This window comes from Crocodylus siamensis, chromosome 11, assembly GCF_052110815.1.
Source record: "Crocodylus siamensis isolate JL-2025a chromosome 11, ASM5211081v1, whole genome shotgun sequence".
NCBI lineage: Eukaryota > Metazoa > Chordata > Crocodylia > Crocodylidae > Crocodylus > Crocodylus siamensis.
Genome location: NC_143405.1, coordinates 46,600,904 through 46,621,430, shown reverse-complemented (window position 1 = coordinate 46,621,430; position 20,527 = coordinate 46,600,904). Strand labels below are relative to the sequence as shown.

Sequence of the window (20,527 nt, the reverse complement as noted above, 5' to 3'; positions counted from 1 at the left end):
TGCTGACAGATGCAAGTTGCACTATTAGTGCAAAACCATCAGCCCAAAGTGGTGGGAATACAACAGGGTCCAGACCTGGGGTAAACAGAGCAGATTTCCCTAACTGCTGCACAAGGAAGGCTACCTTCCTGAAACTGTGAAAGAAGTTTGTTTCATCTCTCCAGCACCTGGACACACAGATGACAGAGGCCAGATCAGTCCACCAGCAGGTTGCTATTGCCATCCCCCAAACTCCTGAGAGTCATTGGCTAGTCAGTTGATGTGGATAAATTAATTGTGTGTGTTGTGGCGTGGAAGACTGCCCAGTAATTCTGGCAGTAACTTACCCAGGCTAATAAAAAATAACTGGGTTTCAAGTAAATGGGGCTGTCTAAACTGTGCTGTGCCCACTGCCGTTGTGCAACCAGTAACTGATTCGCCTGGCGGTGAACATGAATACGGCAATCAAAAAGGACAGAAACCGCTCACTCATTATGCAAGACTCAGTTGACCCGAGAGGTTCATGACACCAACAGGGAATAAGCTGACAGGGTGCATGTGACCAGAGTAGACTTTGATCTTGTGTCTTCTAATTAGAACAAACTGCAACTTTATTCTTGCCCAATAATCAGGATATCAATGGGGGTAGCTTGCAGTGACAGCATGCCCTCCATATTTTCTCTGGCTAGCTGTTGTGCAAGATGTGTTTTTGTCAAAGCCAAAGGTGTCATGCTCATCCAAGGATAACCTGTGTCACTAAATCTGTTATTGGTTGGACCCAAAGGGCCCTCCCTTCCTAGTGTCTATTGTCCAGTGATTCAGACCTTTGACTAAATCCTAGATATTTCAGTCTTCCATCTCATAGAATCGGCTAAGTTCTTTAGTTTACTAAGTAAACTAAATTCTAAAGCAAAGAATGACATTCTCAATATGCTATTGTTGATTTTATTTTATGCATTTAGGGGCAGGTGTTCTAGTTACACCAGTACCACAATGACAATCATCAGGAGCAAGGTGGAGAAATGAACATGTGCTGAGAGAATGGGGTATGATTTTGTGAAGAACAACTTGGACTTGGGGGCTTTCATCCCCAAAGCAGATCTAATTGAGGCTTCTAGCCACCACATGCAAAGCCCTGCATAAATCTGCCCTACCATATTTGTGCTGTCTTGAAATGCTTTACATGTTGTCACCTGGCTATGCCCTCTGCACTGCCCAGCCTTGCCAATGCTTTCAGCAGCTTTCCACACAAGCACCTCTGGGCTTTCTTCCACAACCTCCCTTGCCCAGGATGACTCCTACCAACCCAACAGCAAGGTCCCTATTCTGCCCACACCCATGTAGGCTCCTTTTACAAAACACTTCTCTTGAGCTGCCCACAGTGAATCAAGCTGACAGCCATAATCAGTTTGTGAGGTCCTGAGAGCAGAGATTGACTTCCCCTGGAGTTTGGAAAGCTTCCAGCATACTGGGACTGATATTTCAATTAAAGTAATACTAATATCAGTAACATTTTATGTAAGCCTAGGGACGGGATGCTGTGTTTCAAAGTGAAAGAGCAACTCCTCCAGATTCGGGAAGTTGGCTTCAAGCTTCTGGTGATCCCTTGAGGCAGAAGTTCAATTTCTCATCATTCCCTGGCCCAGCACAAAAAAAAAAATAAAAAAGGAGGAAGTCAGCAATTCTTGTTAAGTGGTTTGTGATCCCCGCAGTTAACTTAATTTAAATAGCAGCCTTAGCTCTGGAAACAGGATTCCACACGCACGCACAAACACACACACACACACAAGCAGATTGTACCCGCTCACTTTTGGCCGAGGTTTAAAGATGTTGGGCATCTTTTTTGTGTTGCTCTTCTTTTGCAATGCAACTCTGAGCATAAAAATCTGCTCCTTCAATGTGAGGACTTTTGGAGAAGCAAAAAGAGCCATACCTGAAGTCGTAGATGTCATTGTAAAGGTACGTTCACTGCTCCTGGATTCAGTAAACAATGAACTCTTTGAGGACTTTTATCTAATTCATCTTGAGGCTTATTTTATTTCTGCATGCTTGAATTGCAAGATAATAGATGCCCAAGCATTACAAAACATTTTGTACAGCTAGTAGTAAAATATATATCTGTAGACCAAAAATGTCTGGTTGGCAAGTTTTAGTTGCGAGCTAATCTAAATATAAAAATTCTAGTTTCCTTTGGAAATTTAGAATTATGAGGAAAGAGTCTGACTGTACAATGTGCAAGAAAAATAGTTTTGCTTTGGTTTTTTACTTAGAAAGCTTTCATTTAGTTTGATCATTAGCCTTATTTCTTTAATGGTAAATCCGAAGTGCCTGTCTCATTAAGAAAAATCATCATTGCATGATACTTCTGTTAGCTGGACAGTATAACCAGACATCAAACCTTCTTCATAAAGGATCAGTACAAGAGCACCGATTTATAAGTCAAGACCCTGATTTCTAACCTTTCTCAAAGGAAGTTGCATTACCACTTTTTCAAAGCATTTCTTGAAAGAGGCCATCTAACAATGTTTTTAGAAAGGGTACAGAATAATCTGAAAGATGAATCCTGCAACTGTCAATTGGATTAAAATTATGGATCTGTTACTTCAAAGATTCTAACATCTAAAGATGTTACAGTGGCTGAATGTGTATTTGTAGTAGCATGAATGTACACATTTATTCTTATCAGCAACAATATAATTTAAAAGTATTTAATATATACATTAAAGCCTTCATGAACAGAATTGGGGAGACATTACTCACAATTTTTTGTAAGTGGATGCGTCTCATGTTACCTTATCAGGGTTAGCACCTCTGCAAGTAAAAGGTTCTTATTCGTAATGTTCTCTAATTGTGCACTGGACACATCTGATGAAGGGTAGCTTTATACCCACTGCACAACTTGCTCATTGAAGAAATCCACATGGAACTGTTTTAGATGAGTACACATTTAGAGTATCAGGCCATTTATTAGTGTTCTTCTCTCTTCAAATAGTACCTGAGATGGAGACACTTTTCCTTGAAAACCAGTTTGAAGTCCGTGTTTCCACTTTGTCCTGTGCCCATTGCTTCCATTAAACCAGAAGTAATTTACACTGAACTTACTTCAGTTGTCGCTATTTTGAGTTCTCCTGAAATTGTATCATTTCCAGTTATCCTGGTATAGCATTATACCTCATTTAGGTTTCCTACTGAGGGCAACACATCCCTTTCCATATGTAAAATATCTACTGAAAATATGAAGAATAGATTGGTTTTTGATGGTCCTGCAACACACAGCAGCCCTAATGGTGCCTGAACTGGACAGCTAGGGATTTCCCTAGTGCATGGGAAACCCCACATAGTATGGTATCCAGACCATGCAGTCTTCATCCAGTTCTATAGCTGTAGAGGACATGCTGGGAGCATCTGTAGGTGGGAAGGCTATCACTCTGATCATCTTATGTAGGGGTTACAAGATGAAGGCAGGGTAGATATGCACCTTTATAAACTAACTATGCAGTGAAAGGACAGCATAGAATATAAGGCAGACTGAGTGATGATCAGTGCGTAGGAAAGCAGAAGGAAGAGGTACAGGGAGAAAGGGGTAGGTACAAGCTGACATAAGTTATAACTGCCTTGCAGCTGCTCTACCTGATTGGCGGGGGGAGGGTGGTAGTCCTTATATTTAAGCCACTTTGAAAAAAGTAAAGAACCATTGAAATGAGCCTTTCCATATCTCTAGGCACACTGTTGCACTTGATAGTTCAGCAATGGCATGTGCTATATGGTCCGTAAGTCCAGCTTTGGGTCTAACATATTTACATTTAAAATATATAACGGCATAGTCACAAATGATTAGTCTCACACACATGATAATCACATGTGAGGGGAGAAAAATTTCTAGAAAAGTCCCTGGAAAATCTCTTCATGTTCCTGACACAGCTGTCCACCCAAAAAATAGATACTATGTTTACATTAACTAGTGATTGCATCCAGAGTTTACTAGGCGCTTGTCCAAACCAAGACAAGTCAGTGCCTGTTCCAAACAACTTTTATTCCAAGGGTCTGCTCTTGCAGACACACATATGTTTGACTTTTTCCATGCCATCAGTCCCAACAGGCCAGTGATGTTTCTCAGGAGCTCAGTCCAGCTTTCTCTGAAGTCAGTGGAAAGACTCCGATTGACTGCAGCAGAAACTAGTGCTGATGCATTAAGGCTCCTATTTGTGACAACACTGGACACTGCTGCTCCCAAAACCTAAGTATGTACTCTGGATTCCTTTAAGAGTCAATTGGATGTTTATCTTGCTGGGATCCTGTGACCCCAGCTGACTTCCTTCCTTCCTCAATGATCTTCCTAGGTCCCTTCCAGCCCTAATGTCTATGAAATCTATTAAATCTATGTGGCCACAAAGGCAGAATTCAGGAAGACTTATGCATCCCAGATCCCCATGACTTGGATAGAAATACCTAGTGCATCCCACAGGGATTCACACCAGCTAACAGGCTATGCAGGAAGAGGCCAGCCACCAGGAAATGTGGAAGAGGGATGTGTGTCCAGGACTCAGTCCTGTTCTGGGACCAGGTAGCACTTCTGTAGTTCCCTGCAGCCTTGACCTGTGTGCTCCTGACAGGCTGCAGGTATAACAAACACCCTCATAGGTGTTGAGAATAAGGGAAATGATGTGTTGTTTGCAAGCCACTGTGACCATGAGTGTGGCTGAGACTTAGCTGTGAGCCCTTATGTTTGTATGATCTCTTTTGTTGTTGAAAGTTACTCACTGAGAAGAAATGTCATGTATTTTGTTCATGCTAATGGCAGTTATACATTTTTTTAATTCTCTCATTTGTTTTTAAATTCCCTCAGTTTGAAATGACATGGGAGAGAGGGTTTTATACCCCCAAATAAGTCAGTTGCCTATATAGGAAAACATCAAAACAAAAGAGCCCAGACAGGCACTCAGGCAGCACGATTCTCTTCCAACACCAAGGCAGTAAAATACCTTATTTGTTCATACATTACAATGAATAATGGATCACTTTTAGAAACTGCCAAAAATGTTAGCCAAAATTACGTTTTTATCAGGCATCCTTGCTGGATATCTGACAGCAGCCTTCCATAGTTAGCTAAACCAAAGTTACCTGTAGAAGAAGCCAACCAATGACATCATAAGAGAGTCAGAGCACAGAAGCCAACAAGAGACAGCAACATTTGCTGGAAGAAAACAAACCATATATTTATACAAGTCTACAGCAGGGGTGAGGGCAAAGGAACCAATGATATTCTGGTAAGCATTGCAGTGAAAGAGTCAAGACGTGGATATAGCCATTCTCAAAATGCAGGTAGGGAAATTGGCCAACAAGGTCCTTTATGCACTCATGGATCCCATTATTAAATGCAAAAATGACTTTAGCTTACTGCACATGTGCCTCCATGGACCTCAGTTGGAATGGTGGATATTATGGGCATGTGCAGTAGTTAAGTGTCCCAGTACCTAGCTAGATACTTTCAAGTGTGGACATGAGAAGGAACAACTAAGTACAGATATGGCTGGAGCTTCATAAGCACAAACTAGGAACTGGAGTGCATAACCATGCTTTTGAATCCTAGCCCTAGCAAGCAAAGTTATTTGGTAAGGTGCTCCTGGGCCTAAAGGACAGCGGACAAGTTAAAACCACAAGATGGTGAAGACAGACAAAAATAGCATCGGCTGATGTGCAGAAGTACCAGCTAGGGAAAACAAACAGTTCTCTCACCAGCGGCAGAGTTTGTTCACATCCTCAAGGATTTTCTGAATGGTTCATAAAAGTTTTCAAATAAGAATGAGCTACATGGGGCAACCACCCAGCTTGGAAAGAAAGGACACTCCCTTCACCTTCAGTAGCTAGCACTACAGTCATGTTCTTTCTCCATCTACATCCCCATCCCAATCACCTGCAAGATAGTCTCACAAAGGGCATTTCCACCTTGTCATGACCATTGGTTTTCAGTGCTTGCTTTGTTCTCTCTCTTCTTTTCTTTCTTGTCTCTTTTTAAATTTCCAGTCCTTCCATGCACCCTTAATGCAATCCTAACCCTTTGCCCTTTCCTATTGCAGGTTATTTCTCGTTGTGACATCATGCTAGTGATGGAAATAAAGGACACCCAAAACAAAACATGCCCTTTTTTAATGGAGAAGCTTAACAGGTAAGGTGAACTACTCAAGTACACTGAAACACATAAGCAAGACCATGAAGTCATGAGAAGTGGCGGGAAAACAGAGACAAATAGGAATTGCCATACTGGGTCAGAACCATGCTTCATATAGCGTAGTACCCTTGAAGGAAGTCGGTGCCAGCTGTTTCAGAGAAAGGTGTGAGAAGCCTACAGCAGGCAATAATCTGGCCCCAAAGAATTTCCACCTAAACTAATCCCTGGAAATCAGAGATTAAAGCCTTAACGAGGTTTTATCTCACTTTCTAAATTTAGCCAGTTAGCCTTAGCTATTATACCTCTGCATGTTCCCATTGTTTACATAAAAAATCCAATCCTTCTTCGACTTATTCTGTTTTTGGCCTCAGTTACATCCAGTGGCAATGAGTTCCACAATCTAATTATACATCCTGCAAAAAAAATATTTCTGTTTGTCAATTTTGAACTTTTCCACCTTAAATATCAAACTATGAGGCAGGCAGGCAAGGGTCTTTGAGTAGATGTGATATCTTTTATTAGACCAACTGGGTAATAAAAGAGATCACATCTACTCAAAGAACCTTGCCTGCCTATGTCCTTAGATCAACATGGCTACAGCCAAAAACCCAGAAACTATGAGACAGGCAGATAAAAGGCTTCCAACTTACTTTCTCTACCACCTGCATTATTTTATACATTTTTACTATGAGGTATCTTTTTTACTCCTTTCCAAGGCAAAGGGTACCAATCTTTTCAAACGCTCTTCACAAGAAAGTGTTCCATGCCCCTAATTGTCTTATTGAAGACATCTAACACAAATTCACATACCATCTTGGACATAAACGTCTGATTAAAGTGGGCTTTGAAAAAGTTAATTGATAAACTGACACAGAAAAAGGTAGTAATATTAATACAAAATGACTTTGCTAGATAGAGATAATATTGACATTAAAATGATGCACCCATTACTTACTGTTCTGGAAAATAATAATGTACAACTGAATAGAAATGTGATATGGAAAAAGAACAAATAGCCTGGTATGAGCTCAAGGTCAAAAAGAGCAGAATGAAAGTTTTATAAGGAAAACAATGAGTGAATATACCACACAATACAATATACAATTGTCAGTCTCTTATCTCTGTAACCCACCACAAAAAGTCACTTTTTCTGACCCTTGCACATGTTCACTCATGTAAATTTAAATGGAAACCTAATTGTTATATACAGAGACATCCACTTAAACATTCTCTTTTTAGTCTCTCAAATGGAACAGAAAAAGAATTCAAGTATGTGATTAGTGAACGATTAGGAAGAAAAACCTATAAGGAACAATATGCTTTCATCTATAGGTAAGTGAATCCTCTACTGTTTCCTTTTGCAAACTGTACCTACACCATGGTGATTACAAACTAGTGTAGAATATAGCTGTGCATTGCCTTAGCAATGTCAGTGCCGGGGACTCTGGTATGCCAACTCTCACATGCCTGCACTGGCTTCCCTTTCATGCCCGAATAGCAATCAGGCTTCTACTCGACACAGAAAGCCCTACCTAGATTGGATCCTGGCTGTTTAGAGACTCCTGGCCCCACTGAAGCCAATGGCAACTTTTTCACTGGTTTTAAACAGCGTTAGGATTTCATCTTCTGTTTCTCCACATGCACCAATTTGGTGATAATCATTCATCCAAACCAACAGCTTCAGACAAAAAAACCCCCCAAAACAGTAGATTCCCATTCTGCATTTATGGAATTAGTCCTTGCCTAGATTTGGGATTGACCTCAGTTTTTGTTGCAGCTATTATTTTTACCAAGCTTCAGTCTTTGGATGCAAAGCAAATGCTAACTCCTTGATCTAGGAATCACAGCTGATGTTGAAGCATGCTCTTATTCAAACTACCTACCATACTGATATTTTGTAAGGTCTTCACAACTGTAATATAACGTAACTTCTACCACTACCAAGAAAATCACTGACTACAGAAACAAACCTGAGCAAGCTGTCAGTAAGAACAATATGTAATATTCTTTATATGGATCCTATTGTGTGGCAGACCAAAACTGGTATCAGTGAAGCAAACCTATCAGTATCCTGACCGTCAGCCTGGGGATGAAGATGCTTTTTCTAGAGAACCCTTTGTTGTCCGGTTCCAGTCTCCAAGAAGTGGTAAGACATCACCAAGAGCTAATTTCGATAAATAAAATGAGAAAACAGTGAGTAAGACTGAGTTTCACTATAAGCAGGATATCATGGGTGTGGGTAGCTTGCTGTAGAACTGCAAGGAGAATGTTCAGGGACATAGTAGCTTCACTGCAAACAGACCTCAACATTTAGAACTCATTTTAATCATAGGATTGTCAAAAAGTTGCAAATTGGAAAGGAAGTTTCACCCCCTCTACTAGGCCATGTGCATGGCACAGGACAGATGAAAGTGTCAGAAATCTTATGTCACAAGACCTCTCTCATGGCAAACAGTTCACCTGCAAAACACGGTCCAGTAACATACCAGGCACTCATTTCTCACCAAGATCAACAGGTACTCGGGATTTCTCAGAATCGGCTCTAGTTCCCCTAATCAAAGATGGAGAAGTAAAAGGTCGCTCATTGTTGATTTCTTCATAAATACAATCTAGACTTGTGTCTCCAGGTTTGCACTGATGGTATGATACAAATGTGCTTTGACTGCTGCTGATACAGCAATACAAGCTAGTATAGTTACTGATTTTCTGTAGGGCTCATGGCTTCTCATGCGACCAGCACCACAAACCATGCTAACATCATATATCATATGAGAAAGGTGATAGCAATGGGAGAATGCATGCAATAGTGCTGTTAATATTTAGTTAAATAAAAGATATAGGTCCTTGGAAGAAGCCATTTCACCTTCACATTGGATATTTTTCAGCTAAAAGAAAAGCAGACAGTGGGTTTTTTTCCTATGTGGCAAAACCTTCAAACTTGCAACATGTGGTACATTACTGATCACAGTCATGTCAAAAGGAACTCTAACAGGTGGACTCTTAAGGTTTGATTGCATGAAGTCAGGGGTAAGCAACCTATTAGGAGTGGTAGGCCAAATAACGCAGCTCAGTCAAAAGTCAGGCCATCGCTCATGATGCAGGTGTCACTGCTTCTTCCATCCACCAATTTACTGCTGAAACATTTGTCCAACACTGTTGTCATTTTTTCCTGTCCCACTGCTGATGTCTTGAGTCAGATGCTGTTGTTTGGTGGGTCAGATCTAGTTTGCAGGCTGTAGGTGGCCGACCCCAGCATTATGTACTGAGCATTCTGGTCCTGACCCAGCAGAATACTTGACCAGTGGTCCTCAACCTTTTAGCCCCATGAGCCAGAGAAGTGGCCCAGTCAAGCCCTGGAGTTCCAGCATCACCCCTTGTGTGCTGGGATTGGGTCCCAGGGGTTTGGTGCTATCCCTCACGTACCAGGATTGCAGACCAGAGGGCCATCACCACCCGCTTCCACACCAGGATCCCAGGGGGTAGTGCTGCCTCCTCCCAACCCCCCACAGCAAAATTGAGTTCTGGGACCCAGTGCCACCCCCACCCAGCCCTGGGATTGGGTGCCAGATCCAGTGTGCAGTGCCCAAGGCTTCCCATGGACTTCTAGCAAGGGGGCAGTGCCACTGTGGCTAGATGACATGGTGCTGCAGGCCAGATCCAGACATTGAGCACCCCTGTACTAGTGCAGGAGCTTAGCTCTGTGTATGCAAGTAGCTGCAATGGGATGAATTCATGCTTTAAAACTGTTGGACCAGGACTAAAACACTCAGTATGACATAGGATTAAGTCTTACTAAAACATTTGTTAGACTTACTGTTAACATGATCCCTAAACCTACACATTTATAAGATTTCACAATACAGAAAAACATTTGTTTCAAAGTTTTAAAGGTTAGATCTGCTTCCCCAAGAGACACAAGGTTCTATGTGCATGGTCGCAAGAAAAGCTGCTTAATGGGAGTATCATTAAGACTTATTTTAACTATACTCATAAAAAGTTGCTTGAATAAAGAGTTTTTGTTGGTTTTTTGTTTTTTGTTTTTTTTTTAACTAGAAACCCCCTTTTTCTAAAAGAAGAGCACATGCTTATTTTCCATTTCATCCAGTTTTTTCTGACCTGTTTGATTAAATGTCTTCTAACCTTTATGAAGTGATTTTTTTCATGTTATTTTGCTTTGCCTCGAAGCTGTCTCAGACTTTGTGATAATCCCTCAGCACACAACCCCTGAAACAGCTGTGCGAGAAATTGATGAACTCTACGATGTCTATTTAGATGTGAAACAGCAATGGAAATCTAAGGTTAGTCACCTTGAAGTTCAAATGTACACTCCTAATTAGTTTATACTAAACATAGGCTTGAGGCAGAGAGAAGAGTGAAGCTCAAATTGCCCATTTCCAGCCTATCTGCATATGGGAAATAAGATAAACTGTAGTGTGTATGTTTTTCAAAGGTGGATTGTGCCAGACTCCCCTTATTTCTCTCCACAAAGACAAACACCTCTCCATGAGTATGCACCAGAGAGGGAGAACAGCTATTTAATTACAATAACAAAAGGGGCATAAATTGGCTGTTAATAAACTTAGGCTGGTTTCTAGCTCTCACAAGAGTGAAGTTGTAGAGCAGTCTTGAAGTAGCAGTGCAGACACTCCACTGCTTTCAAGAGGGTGCTGGATAGGTTTATGAACAGGACTATCTAACATTGTTTCCTGGAGAGAGCAGGAGCCCATGATCTTCATCAACCTGCTGGATGCTAAAAATCATGGACTAAATATAGACATTGGATTTATGACACATTATAACCTGCCTGACATCTGACTCCCCAGGTACCTCTCCACTATTCATCCCCTTCTCTCCCCCCACCCAGCCTGTCTCTCACCCATTGACTCCTCAATCTCCATCTTCACTGACTGCCTTCACTGACTGCCTATCCTGCATGCAGACCAGCCCGGCCTCTGGCTTCTTTACTCTTCATTCCATCCAGGAAGAGCACACACCAACTGCTGAAACTTCCTCAGCCTGACAAAGGGTTTTTGAACCCAAAAGCTTACTTAAAAATTGTTTTCCAACTATTTAAGTTGGTTTAATAAAAGATATCAGATTCACCCAAAGAACCTTGTCTGCCTATGTCCTTAGACCAACACGGCTACAACCTACACCCCTGTGTTTAGAGAGGAAATTTAAGTGGCATCATAGGAACTTTGATCATCTTGTGGACATGGTATGAGAACTGCATTCTTAAACTTTGTTTGGGGCAATTAAAAACTATACAGTTTGGCTGCAACAAGTAGTTTAAAGAACTTTTCCCAAGCTTGGTGTTCTGGTTTCATTTCAGTTCTTCCCTTACCACAGTGCTTACACGCAAAGAAACAACTTCCTCAAAGGAAAGCCCCAGCATAAAAAATCAAATAATATTTTAAAACAATCCTTTCATATCTTCTACCATGAAATACAGAAGCTTAACTAGATTGCTGGATTTTTTTCTCTTTTTAAACTAAATGTCCACATTTGCATATGTACACATCCATCCTCCACCCACATGCTTCCCAAATAACATGAAAAAAACTATTATTTAAAGAACACTGTCAAGTAATCTGACATGACATGAGCCAAACCAAACCAAACCAACAAATGTTAACCTTGGCTCCTTAGAGTTACTGAATTGGAGCAGTGTCTGCCTTTTCAGGCTTTCCATAATAAGCCAGATCTGAACAAAAGTTCTGAGTTTTGGATCTAGTGTCTGAATGTCCCAGAGGCACCAGTTCTGGGGGATATTTGGGTCTAAAAATGTCAAGGTAAGTTTAGAACTGGATCCTGGTCAGATGAATGAGCTGAGATAAAAATCTGGCTTGGAGCCATCTCATGTCTGACCAGCCTTCAGACAGTTACGATTTGCTGAAGTTCTCTGTATTCTAATAGCCCAATCATGTTCCTTTTTAAATCAACGTAAAGGCTACTATTAGGCCAAAATACACCCCTTCTGAATGCCATGGATATCACTGAAGTTACATCTTGAAAGATTATGACCTGATACATTCCCTGTGATAAGCATCAGGACCTTTGTATTAATCTTATTTCTGTACTCAGAAACCTCTGTTTTTATTGAGATTTTTAAATAGTATCTTTAAGGATTTGTTAGTAGTGATGATTTCACTAACTTCTCTTACCATCCTGCTTTCCAGAACTTTATCTTCATGGGAGACTTCAATGCTGGCTGTGGCTATGTTGCAAAAAAACACTGGAAGGACATCAGGCTGAAAACTCAATCTGAATTTGTGTGGTTAATTGGCGACACCAATGACACAACAGTTAAAGGGAGCACAAGATGCCCATATGACAGGTAATAATAGTTCACTTGCGAAATGCTCCCTGCTCAAAAAAACCCTAAAGGGATTATACAGAATGCTGGCAATGCCTTTCAAATACTGTGTGTTATGGCTTCAAAGGTTATGCAGAGCTCAGTTGGAGTGGGCGATAAGAATCCTTTTAATCATAACTACAAAGAAACGTGCAGGTTTCGTTGGTGAGCAGTTTCCCAGAGAACCAGCATTAGAAACACCCGTACACTGAGATGAATAACAGGCAATTATATAGCAGTTTGCATCTTCAGAGAGCTTTAACAAACATTAACTAAGTGAAAGGCACCCCTGCAAAGACAACCTGATCAATAATGAGTGGTTTTCAGGATCTACAGTTACAATAAGCTCCTTATTTTGGTTACTGCTCTTATCTTTTCAAATGACAAATGCAAAAATCAGGTTTTGCTTTAAGGCTAAGATTCCTAGTGCTCCAGATGGCAAGCCATGCTCCTATGATAAACAGAATGGTTTATGGACAATAAACATCCTGCTCATTAGCAAGTACAGCCTTAAAAACTCTTAACTCTTTTGATTTCCTTTATCAAGGGGGACTTTAGGGGATTCAGATACCTGAGGTCCTGTGATATATGCATTGAAACTACTGCTTTGAATTGCTACATTATTATAGCTTGTTTAAATACAAAGCTTTCAATACTGGGCTCCAAGGTTTTGGCCCTCAGAGCATTTAGGTACCTAATGCTCAATGAAGCCATCAGAAATTTGCTGTCTAAACCTGTCTGAGGATCCAAGTCCAAAGAACTAATTAGGGACCATATGATTGCTTCCCTTTTAGGTGCTGGGCTTTTGCTGTGATTTAAATCCAAAATCACAGTAGCTGATGCGACCACAAATGGCACTATGAGCAGAGTGTTTCCAGCTAGATTGGGGAACTTGCAATTGCCCAGTTATTCTTTTGACAGTAGCCTCCATCCAGAGCTGAGTTGGAGCAATTCCACTGTGCCCTGAGAGCCAGACAATGGGTCTGGGTTTGCTGCATGTAGTAGCTGTCTACCTGGCATCACCCAGCTAATAGTAAATAGACTAACAACAGCTTGGGCGTAGAACATGAACAACACTCGCAGGCTCTGCCCATGGGTGTTTGAACCAAGCATCCCAGAGGCAACCAGCAACCTTCCTACAATTTATCTGTGCTCTTTTTTTCCCCCTCACACAAATGTCCCATCCTAAATAAGCAACACCTCAGCATACTAAACAAGGCTTCCGATTCACAGAGCATTTTGTCATATGTTATATCCCACCTCCACCCCCTGGGGGCGCAAAAAAGGAAAACTCATTTGGTTACATGATGTTCCTCCTCCAGCAGGGCACATAAGTAATTGGGGCAATGTCAGTTGAGAGGGGCTCTTGGCAGGATCATCCCACTTGGAGGATAATGTTCAAGATGCATAGATTTGCTGTACGTGGATGCACAGCTTTGAGGAGAGGGAGACAACTGACTTGGGAGCCCCTCTGTAAGCAGACTGTATCACATTTACTGCATAGTTTATTTTTTCTTCTGTCCCATTAAAGAGCAATGTGCGGGGACCCTGTCAAATGGGAGATTGAGGACTGAGTGTTTAGGTGCACAAAGCTCCCCCACTCCTCTACACATACACAGAGCAGTGAGAAACGGGTGCATTTTCTCACCTCAGACACCAAATGGGACAACAGTTTGGAGTAAGCTATTCTCCCTGCTGATTCCTTAATACCACTGTCTAGCCTCAGTGCTGGCACTCGTCTTGCAGAGGAGGCAATTTGCCCATCCTCCATATGTCAGCATCCACGGCATCTTCCCATCACTCTGGATTAGGTTCTGACAAATCCCTGAACCTTGTTTCCAAGAGAGCAGCAACAAGCAGAGAGAGCCAGTGAAGCTCTGTAAAGGCTCAAAATCCAATTTGGCTCTAAATAAAGCCCTGTGTTTGCAAGCAACCTGTGGCACTAGAACTCAGCACTCCTGTCTGTTTGCTCAGACAGCTCTAACTGGGTCATCCCTTTTGCCAATACAGTCAGAGCTACATTTCCTGGTTCATTCACAGCAGCAAGAATCCCACAGCCAACAGAACTGTGAAGGAAACTTTCTCCTGACCATGCAACCCTCATGACAGCTGCAGTGAATGTTGGAGCAATGACATGGCCATTATAGGACAAGCCTCGTTATAGAACAACCCAAACTCCCACTGACTTGGGCATTGTCCATACTGGGGATTTGCCCTGCTGGCCACCAGATATGGCCTAGCTCCACACTACTCACATGTTAAGACCCTCGTATAAGTCAGACAGAGATCTTTGCCTGTCTTCCAGTACCTGGCCACCAGTGGCTGGAGCAGGGGAAACACTATAGTGAAGGCCTTCAATATTTGTGGGTGTTCAATAAATAGATCATACCTTATGTGTTTATCAGTCAATCAAATGCAGCTTCTGTTAACAGACTGAGCTCTCCTGGGAGAAAGGGGACATTGATTTTACAGTCTAGTAAATGGCATAGATTTGAGCAGTCAGGAACCTGGCTAAGGCTTTAATTTGAGGAAGAGCAGCAGATTCTGCAAAGGACATGAGCCCCAGTCCTCCTATAGGAATGGGAAATCAGAGCCTTTGTATGTAAAGTTTGAGTTTGTTTTTCCTTTGCCTTCTGATCTGTGAGCCTTTATGGCGTACTTAGGACACATTTCTAGGCTTTCCTCCACAACCCGAGGGCAAAGAATGATACTTTAATGAAAGCTGCAGTTCCCCTATGATTGATCACTATGTCTCAGGTGCTGGAGCTTTTATAAGAACACTACAGCTGGTGAGGCTCACAGCAATATCATGAGGAATGGCAACCCTGCCCAGTGCTTAGTGTGGAGAGGAGATCCGCTTAGCTCTGTTTCCTGCATGAATGCGACATTACCAAGTAATACACATCTACGGATTCCCTGAAGATCTATGCAGGACACTGGGACTGAGAACGTGCAGCAGAGAAGTTGTTAATGGTGAGAGTGTTGTTGCCCTGGTTACATGTTGCTAAGTAGACACACAACATCAGAGTTAGCTTCAGTCAGACAGATATCTAAGAAGGTGTGGTTGGGATGGACACATCTAAATGGTTCTCTGCTTTCTTTAGAATCGTGATCACTGGAAAGCAGCTCATCAAGGCTGTTGTCCCAAGCTCTACACATATCTTTGATTTCCAGAATGCTTTTAATCTGACTGAAGAACAGGTATGTGATCCTTCCATGGTTTTGCATTAACAGACCACCTCTGCAGCACTGAATAATGAATTGGTCTGGTCAAAGACCATTTCTGGATGGTATGCATTGAATGCATTGATTCCTACTCCACACACACAATGCCAAAATGTTTTCATGTGCAGCTTGTTCACTGAGAGGACCATCAGCTTCAGCAGGTGTGTGACTGTTTTGTCTCTTAGAAGTAGTAAACACTGTAGAATGGGAGAGAGGAATTTTCAAAATGGTGAGGTTAAATGATCACACTCCCGCAAGACTTTCAGCCTGGAGTCACTCAGCATAAGTCCATTCGTAGCATCTGATGAAGTGGGCTGTCACACGTGAAAACTAACATATCTCTGAACAAGCAAGTCTCTAAGGTGCCACCCTGCCCTGCCTTCTGCCAGGGGTGGTTCCAGAGGTGGGGTGGCACAGTTTCAACTGCTTTGGCTGCACTGCACGTGTGAACTCTCAGCATGAGATTTGGCCAGAGCTCTGCTTTTATGCAGCTCTGGAGTCCAGAGGGGAGGAGGAAGAAAGGGAAGGATGAACAATAGTAGTGTTCAATCCCTGAGCTCCAGAGGCATGGAAAAACAAGGGCTCCAGCCAGACTCTGTGCTGACAGGGCAGTGAATATGCACAGCACAGCTAACAGGGTGGGCAGCTGCACCCCCTTTGCCACATTCCTGGATCCGCTACTATCTTCTGCCCAACTTCAGACTAAACAAACTACTTCTCTCAGAGTGACAGAAACAATAGTATTCATATTGCTCTTGCTGTACAATGCTTTATTTATAAAATTGATCTCACCTTCTTCCTGAACACTCATAAGACTTATACATGGACTTCACCTACCATTGAAATGTTACCACCTCTAGAGCCAAGTCTGGAAAATGCAGTCATATCACATAACCAACTACATGGGACAAGAGTGGTATCCAACAATGCAGCTGTATTGTATACTACATACTATGACTATTTTTTTCTTTCAACTTCCCAGGCTCTAGCAGTGAGTGACCACTTTCCAATAGAGTTTGAGCTGAAAATGAGCAGAAGTTCCCCAAGATCTTTTGCGCCCATGAAAACAGCAGCAAGGAAGAATCACCACTTTTCATCATAAGTGCATTGGATCTTCTTAATATTAGAATCTTCTTAATATTTCTCATGAAAATCAACAAAAATCTAACATGCACAACAGAGCTAACTTTTTTTTTTAATTCCGGTTAAATGTTTTCTTCCCAAATACAGTATTTACTGAACAACTCCTCTATAGTTTGTTTAAATGTGAAAGCTAGAAAGATGAATGAAATCTTTTGGTCTTTATAACAATTTTAAGCTAAGTAAAAATAAATGAACTAAAATCATCAGTTTTGGATTCCAGTCAAGCTGAATACAACCTTAGTGAGATGTTGTCAATTAAATGCTTGTATATGGCTCTACATGTAAATTTGTTGACTGAGAAGTCTATGCTTAAATATTCTAGATCTGTGCTTCTGAAACTGTGGTACATGCATCCCTGGAGGCAAATGTCTAGAGGTATGCAAAAGGAAAGGATGAGAAAGCCTAACAAAGAAAAGGGGACATATAAATGGGAAAAAAGAAGAAAAAAGAAAAATGAAGAACAGCTTTAAATGTCTCGGGTTGTTGAAGAGGCTATATTGTGGTTGTAGGGGCATAACAAGATTACTTTTTTATTACCCATTGTATGGTTTCATAGGGGTGCGCAGCAGAGTGACAAACTGAAAGGGGGACATGATGCCAAACTGTTTGAGAACCTCTGTTCTGGAGTTTTGATTTCTGGAAGTCATTTAAGTAACAAGAAATTTAAGTGTCAAATCCTCCTTAGTGCTTGGAGGGCAGCATTTTCTTGTTCTGCACTTGCAGACAGCTGCTCAGCTGGTGTGAATTTTCATAGCTGTACTGACTTCAGTGGAGCAAGAACAATTTGCCCAATCTGAGGATCTGCCATGCAGCTCTGACTCAGCCATCACTCAACAAAATGAATCTGTCTCCAAATACGTTGGGCTTACCAACAAACAACTTCAAGGTAAACAGATTATTCCAACTGTTCTCTGAGCCTAATCTGCATATAAAATTAACTTTTCCAAACAGGAGATTTTACCACATCTTCAACTCTCCTATGAAATGTGAACTTTCATTTCTACCGAGGAGAACTTTTACAATCTTATCTCTGATGCCTGATGCAAAAGCTTGCAATTAAAGAATTTTTTTTTTGCAAAAATCTAGTTGGCCTAATAAAAGATATCACCTCTATCATGAGTCCTGCTTGCTTCATTTTATTATCTTTTAGCTGAACATTTTTTTTAGATGAAGAACTTCTCTTTGTGAATGCTTTCCCATTTATTCCATGCATCCATTCCCATTTCTTGGATATATATATATAAAACTCTGATTAGTGATAGTGAAAGTTTTTTATAAATTAAAGCTATCTTAGATATCTAAGCTTTTAAGCAAGATGCCTAGTCCCCTGAAAGATGGACTTGTTCTGGACAAGTTCCAGAGATCAGGCTAATTAGTGCTGACATTAGTAAAAACAACATGAATGATATTTTGGAGACCTGGGAAGGAGCAGGGTTAAAATCTGTCCATGACAGTACAGTGGTAGCTGTCACGTTTCTGCTGAATTAAGACTTATCAAAGGCTTTCCACATTTGTGGTGTTCTGCATTAGAGGCAGAAGTCATTTTCTCCCACAGAATTACAGAAATGGCATCTTAAAAAAGCTATTTCCCTTTTCTTCATGAAAGTAGCCGGGAAGTAACAATGCCCTGTTTGTTCTCACTCCACCATAAGCCAATCACTCTTCCTGTGGCTTACATTCATCTTTCCTTCCACAAACCTCAGGTGTGACTGCAGATCAGGAGAGGTCTCCTGTGGACTTTCCTAATAAAGCAACATTGCCATTTCCAATATAGCCTAGTAATAGCAAAACCTTTTATTGCTTCTAGCTTTTATAAAGTTTATTTGCATTTTGCCCCAAAACCCTTTGTAGTAGCAAATTCCATAACAGGTCATTTTAAAATTGCAATGGATAATTTTGTTTAATGCCACAAATATCCAAGCTTTGTATAAAAATGTTATGCCTAACACAATGAAGTAAAGAATATGAGAAGGAAGGAAAAGGCAAATAAGATGCTCGATTTAAAAGGATAAGATAGATGTGTCTGTGCGGAAGCTTATTCCACGAGGAAAATGGATTTGAAGATAGAAAATAAGTTTATAATGGATCAAGTTAGTGGGAAAAGAGATGTTCTGCAGGAATTAATTTTAAAATGACAGATAAGGCAGAGGACCCACTGGGAGCACCTCAGTGAAGAACAGTGCATTTGTTCTACCCGTGCTATATCTGGAAGCAGATAGAGCATTCACGTTGGCTGTGCACCGGCAAACAGGTGTACCATAGATATCAGTACATGCCCAGCACAGAACTAGAGGCTGCATTCCTCATATGTCACTTTAAGCCTAAGGATTTTTGTGGTGATATCTTTCATTGGACTAACTGTATAGTTGTGAGGGACATAGATGCTTGTTCCTCCCAGCTGTGCAGTTGGTCCTTGACTATCATTTTTTTCTGGATCATCATAGCTATAACAACAGCCCACTCTACTATTTTATGACTAAATCAATCATGCAGACGTGCTCCTAATTTCATCATCTTGCCTGGTTATAGTGTACTAAAGACAAAGCCAAGCCAAAGACAAAGCAAATATCCATACGGCTATATTTTATTTACAAAGCAACTACCATTTCCAGGCTTTGTGCGTCTTAATATGCACTGCCTGTCTTTTCGGCAACTATCAGAAAGTAATGTACAAAGAAACGAGGATCGCTTTGAATACAAAAATGGGCAGATTTTTTAAGGTACTCACAAAAATGTCACTGTATTTTACTGAAATGTCTTGTGTGTTTAATCTTCAGCTGTAGTCCTGATCTAAAATCTGAAAAAATACAACTGAAGTAATTATTTTTGCCCCAGACACAATGTTACCTTAAGTCACTCTTTAGATGCAGTTATCCAGAGGATCAGACATCTAACAATTATACAGGAAAAAGTGTGCTTATCCACGTACCTCATGGTGGGATGGTGCAAAGCTCCTGTTAGATACAATATACGGCATGGAGGTGCAATAAGATTCATGTTCCCTGGAGCATGATCAGGAGATGACATTCAAGCCTAATAATCTCCTGTTAGTTTTCCATAAAGAGTAAAGAATGTAACGCACAAAAACTGATACAAGATCCCCCAGGGACTCTAGCCATACCTTCGTTCTGAGCACCTACCAGTGTTTAATCGTTCATGGTGTACTCACAATGGAGAGCTAAAAGATGTGAATAAATGTATACGGGACACCTGTGATTGAAGGGACTGTGCGCAAGTGTGGGAGTCAGGCAAACTGGATTCTATTCCCAGTTATGCCACAGTGTAGCAGTATGGCCTTAGGTACATCCCATCAGTGATGCCTTAGGGTTGTTGGGGCCCTCGGCAGGAGAGTCATTTGGGGCCCCTTAGAGGCTTAATTATAATGACCTACGTATCGTGAATCTTTTTAATATTCTTTGGGGGAATTTGATAAATAGTCAAGTGTTAAAATGCAAATAGAGCCACTTCCTTGCAAAAACTTCACCCCCCCCCCAAAAAACATTTGTTGCAAAATTTCAGGGCCCTCTAAAGTGTGGGATCCTGGGCGGTTGCCCAGTTTACCCTCCCCTGAGGCCACTACTGGTCTCTTATACTCCTCTGTGTACAAAGTTCCCCCATGTGTAACAGGCTTACTCATCTTCGTGGAGCATTTTGTG

The 20,527-nt window shown here is 41.3% G+C and overlaps 1 protein-coding gene across 1 annotated transcript; it reads left to right on the top strand.

Moving 5' to 3' along the window:
• The first annotated feature begins 1,701 nt into the window (after positions 1-1,701).
• Positions 1,702-17,979, top strand: DNASE1L3 (deoxyribonuclease 1L3). The gene is made up of 8 exons (XM_090021761.1): positions 1,702-1,938; positions 6,057-6,145; positions 7,388-7,480; positions 8,182-8,294; positions 10,334-10,446; positions 12,328-12,485; positions 15,608-15,704; positions 16,711-17,979. Exons 1-8 carry the CDS (start codon positions 1,807-1,809, stop codon positions 16,828-16,830), a joined length of 915 nt encoding a protein of 304 aa, XP_089877887.1. The 5' UTR covers positions 1,702-1,806; the 3' UTR covers positions 16,831-17,979.
• Positions 17,980-20,527: the final 2,548 nt, after the last annotated feature.

Bases quoted from the DNA above. Each gene is read 5' to 3' on its own strand.
- DNASE1L3 (XM_090021761.1), top strand. From the start codon at position 1,807: ATGTTGGGCATCTTTTTTGTGTTGCTCTTCTTTTGCAATGCAACTCTG. The intron at 10,447-12,327 runs GTTAGTCACCTT...CCTGCTTTCCAG, and splicing joins AACAGCAATGGAAATCTAAG to AACTTTATCTTCATGGGAGA. The intron at 15,705-16,710 runs GTATGTGATCCT...TCAACTTCCCAG, and splicing joins TTAATCTGACTGAAGAACAG to GCTCTAGCAGTGAGTGACCA.